This window comes from Palaemon carinicauda, chromosome 9, assembly GCF_036898095.1.
Source record: "Palaemon carinicauda isolate YSFRI2023 chromosome 9, ASM3689809v2, whole genome shotgun sequence".
NCBI lineage: Eukaryota > Metazoa > Arthropoda > Malacostraca > Decapoda > Palaemonidae > Palaemon > Palaemon carinicauda.
This window is the reverse complement of record NC_090733.1, coordinates 151,115,505-151,120,504: the sequence shown is the minus strand read 5'-3', so window position 1 is coordinate 151,120,504 and position 5,000 is coordinate 151,115,505. Positions and strand designations below refer to the sequence as shown.

Sequence of the window (5,000 nt, the reverse complement as noted above, 5' to 3'; positions counted from 1 at the left end):
TTTAACCTAGGAGTTTCAAAATTGAATAACTACCACCTCTTAAGATAACAATTAATCCCTGAAAGTTTCACTACTCTATAAGTAAAATTGTTCACAAACAAACAAACAGGGTGGGGGGTGAAAACATAACCTCCTCACAACTTCGTTGGCAAGTATAATAATCTAACTCATAAGATACAATTGATTAACACGATAACAGTCCCAATCTTTTATTACATCCAATTATCCAGAACTCTACAGCAATTGGTTAGGCTATCAGATGTTGCACGCTCAACAACAGCAACAACAACAACAACAACAACCACCTCAGCGGCCTCATAAACAGTGATTTTCTCTGGCAATCCTTTCTCGTCTTCAGGTAAATACTGTTGTTCTCCAGAGGTTCTCATGTGATCAGGGAACAAAAGGGAGGTATTTACTCGCATTCTTTTTATATTCTTTACCTTTTGTGGTCTCTTAAAGAGTCTTTTGTGGTTTCGGAATATTAGATGAATATACCTGTGACATGACTATGCTATTTTGATAATTGCTTTCTCTTTCCTATTCTTTTTTCCTCTTATTCTTGATTTTTTAAGGAAGGACGAATATTTTTTTTTTATTTTATCAAAAAATACTTTGTGGCCTGTTGGTAACGACTCTACCTGGTACTCCCCAGACTGGGTTTGAGTCCCGCTCAACTCGTTAGTTCCTTTAGTGTGTGCAACCTCACCATCCTTATGAGCTAAGGATTGAGGGTTTGGGGGAACTTACAGGTCTACCTGCTGAGTCATCACCAGCTATTGCTAGGCCCTCCATGGTCCTAGCATGGATAGAGACGGGGCTTGGGCGTCAATCATATATAAAAATGGTAAGTCTCTAGGGTATTGTCCTGCTTGCTAGGGCAATGCCACTGCCCCTTGCCTCTGCCATTCATGAGAGGCCGTTAAACTTTAAACCCTTTAAACGGTCAACTTGGATGCGGCATTTGGTCCTATTAGTTTCATTGCCATTACGCCAATATCGAGAAAGATTGTCCGTGTATTGAACTAGACTGTGTATATTTAACTCTCTCGTTGTGTGATCCGGACACTCTTATACTAAAATGTGCCTCCGGTTTCGTATAAAGTTAAATGAAACACGTGTTTTTCAATAATAAATCACCCTATACAACATGTATACAATAAGTTATGCATTATTGAATAGCCAATGCCTGTGGATCTAATTTAGTTTATGTATAAAAGCAAATAACTGAAATACAAAGAAGGGCATTTAACAGAATACAAAACTAAGGACACTATTCTACATTATTTCCCTTCCTCTTGGAGCCCCTGAGCTTATAGCATCCTGCTTTTCCGACGTGGGTTGTAGCTTAACAAGTAATAATAATAATAATAATAATAATAATAATAATAATAATAATAATAATATATATATATATATGTATATATATATATATATATATATATACACACACATATATATAACTACAACGACGTACTGTACGTAAAACAATTTTGGTACATACCAAATAGGATTTTATTCTTATTAGGAAATAAGCAAAGCGTAAAAAGAAGTCAGACGATTGCAAATGATTAACGCAAAACAGATACACGACAAGAGGAATATCTCCACGATTACACGAATATAATTACTATCAGTTCTCGAGAAATTGTCGTAGTTTAGATGAGTTTACATTAAGCGTTTAACTTTCGGACTCCAAGGAAGATGAATTCGGTTTTGTGATTCAACTCATATTTTTTTTTGCTTACAGTTATGATATGAGTTTGAAGAAGGGGGTGAGTGTGGTTGGAATGAAAGGGGGGGGGAGGTGGCGGGGGGGGGGGGTTAATGATAGATTCCACTTCGGTTTGTTCTCCCTCATAATTGTACTACTGTATATTGACCTTGTCTTTGACATTAAAGTTAGATACTCTCTCTCTCTCTCTCTCTCTCTCTCTCTCTCTCTCTCTCTCTCTTACGATTTCACAAAGTATCTTTAATCTTAGCACGGTTGGCAAATCGCCAATAAGTCTTATGAATGAACATAACTAAACACAGGAAAGATCTAATAGTAAATAACAGATAATATCAATAAACAGCACAAATAAACATACGAATCAGTAAATTCTTGGTTGCTTCTACATATAAATAATTGTTACAAATTAGTATTATTGCTGTTGTTGTATTCTTCTGGAAACTCACAAGTCAAGTAGTTCGAATCCCAATTGATATGGTGTCTCATCCAATAAAAGACAGGATTAGTCTCATTATTATTATGTCACTCACATTAGTCTCACCAGTAGCACGTTTTGAACATGAAGACGGACGCAGCCTATATACAGATATGTTACTCTTGTTCAAGCTTTACGACTGACTCTCACTTACGCCACTAGATTAAAGGTAAAGGTGTATGGTTTCCGTTCCTGTTTCATCAGAGTAGATGCTCACCAGAACGTCAGCCGGGTAAGCCCAAACCCCCGCCCTATACTGTGGTATCTAACAAAATCAGCCCAACCCCTCATACAGTGATGCCCAACAAAAGCAGTGGCCTCCCAGTAAACAGCTTAAACTCACGGTCCCGGGCTGGGATCGATCTGCTGCCATGCAAATGCTAGGCGAACACATTATAACTGTACCAGCCACCAGGCTTTTTGGACGTATCCCCAAAACTTGCAAGAAGTCTTCCTTGATGAAAAAAAAAAAAACCATTTAGAGTATTGTATACAAAAGAATTAATTAGGAAAGCTTTCAAAAGGTTGCAGCGAATGTTTTTAGCAGCGTTAAATCCCATCCAAAGACCACCACCATTGGATGATTACTTTCGCTCGTTCTCCTCGGTAACTTTCCAGAAATTAATATTTCTGACAAGAAAGGGTACAAACACTCTCTCTCTCTCTCTCTCTCTCTCTCTCTCTCTCTCTCTCTCTCTCTCTCGTTCCTTTTCTTTATATTAAGACAGTAATCATAGGTGGACTACTTCGCTTGAGAAAAAAAAAAAAAAAAAAAGCTAGACCAAGTTAGTAATGCAATAAACATACGGCCATATTTTCCCATAAATGTAAATTTTATCACTTCCATCTCCTTCTTGCATAATTGATTTGTTTACCATTCGTGAAAATTATAACCTATAATTATGCCTGGTTACAGGTCATCAACTTCCCTTCCCATCTCCAATTAGAGGCGGATTAATTTTCTCGCTAGTATATCTACAGTTATTATTATTATTATTATTATTATTATTATTATTATTATTGCTATTTTGTTGTTGTTGTTCTTCTTCTTGTTATCCTAACAACCCAAGATTTTCACCAGGCAAAATTGCCATTAAAGAAACAGAAATATAAAGTAAAAATAAACTATGAGAAAAATAATGAAAATAACATATACATAAACAAACATCAGGAAAAAATATCTTTATTAATTTTTCTAAAACACCAATTTGATTTAAAACATTTTCACTTCACAAATAAGAATAAAAAGTATTTTCTGTGTTTTTTTATTAAATTCCCTATACATCTCTAAGATGTTTACATCTTTCACCTACATATTTACATCTTCCACTAAGATAGTTATATCCTCCGCTAAGTTATGTATATTACTCCCAGTAAGATATACGCATATCTTCAAAGATACTTACATACTCGGCTAAGATATTTACACATTCGTATAAATACAATTGTCATTCATAAAAGAAACAAATGGGTTCGTTATTAATAACCAGTTGTTTTGCAGGGAGATAAAAAATATAAATGGCTCATAAATATTTGAAAAACATATATTACACAATTAAAAATAATTAATGATTAGTACAATCTTGACACGAGCAACGTTAAAACAACTGAATAAATTTTCTTTACATCAATCAATCTAAAGATTACGGCAAAAGGCAAATACTGAAAAGCTTGAGCAAGAGAAAAGAACCTTTTAATTCGGGCGATGAACTTCGATAAAGTGAAAGGTTACATCAAAAGGTCATAAGGACATCGTTTGTTTAATCCCAAACGCTCGCCTTAATGGCATTTAGCTACACCTCGAATTGCGTTTGGTAAAATTAATTGTGTGACTGAGAGAACGATAAGGGGAAATATTATCTGTAAGTGATGGAAGTAATGAAGGAGGTTAGGGTTTAAAGGTTTGAAGGTCGCTCATGAATGGCAGAGGCAAGGGACAGTGACACTGCCCTATCGAGCAGGACAATGCCCTAGAAACTGACCAAGCCCCATCTCCACCCCAGCTAGAACCAAGGAGGGCCAGACAATGGCTGCTGATGACTCACCAGATAGACCTGTAGGCTCCCCCAAACCCCCAATCCTTAGCTCACAAGGATGGCGAGGTTACAGCGACCAAAGAAATTAACGAGTTTGAGCGGGACTCGATCCCTAGTCTTGCAATCACCAATCAGAGACGTTTCCACATCGACCACCACGACTCTAGCTTGATGATGATTAATATTATTATTATTACTAGTGTACGCGTCCCGACAAAATGACTGCTAAATGTTCAGATAGGAAGTGCCAGGGAATTGAGCCTTCTGGAAGGTTTTAAACTTTGTAGACTGTGCAGTGAAAGCGTGTGATGTTGAAGCCTTTGATTTTAGCCTTCTGCACTGTTGTAAAAAAAAAAAAAAACAGTAATTTTAATCATAAATGTATGAGCACACAGGCACACACAGAGATTCAACTCCTCTCACCTCCTTCAACTTTCCTAACTACCTGCAATCTGAAGAAAAAAAAATTGAGAGATTTGACGCCAACATGGAAGTAATTAAATCTGAAATAGACGTGTAATAAAAGACTAAAAATTAGCGCTACTAAGAACCAAAATTACGATTCAAAGACCCTAGTAATGCCTGCAGTGCACCGCATGAAGTCCACCTTATGAATAAAGTCCTTGCTCATTTTGACCCCGGGAATCGTACCATTCCCGTCGAAGCTTAAAACACCGCATCCGCGATATGAGCATCGCCACCAAGCAACAGTCAACTTGGATGCGGCATTTGGTCCCATTACTTTCATTGCCCG

At 36.9% G+C, this 5,000-nt stretch overlaps 1 protein-coding gene across 1 annotated transcript in view; it reads right to left on the bottom strand.

The window, feature by feature from the left end:
* Positions 1–425, bottom strand: part of LOC137646697 (kielin/chordin-like protein) — a 191,267-nt gene extending 190,842 nt beyond the window's left edge. The window contains exon 1 of the mRNA XM_068379805.1: positions 217–425. Coding sequence (XP_068235906.1) covers positions 217–425 — 209 coding nt within the window. The remainder of the gene's footprint in view (positions 1–216) is intronic.
* Between the last annotated feature and the right edge of the window lie 4,575 nt (positions 426–5,000).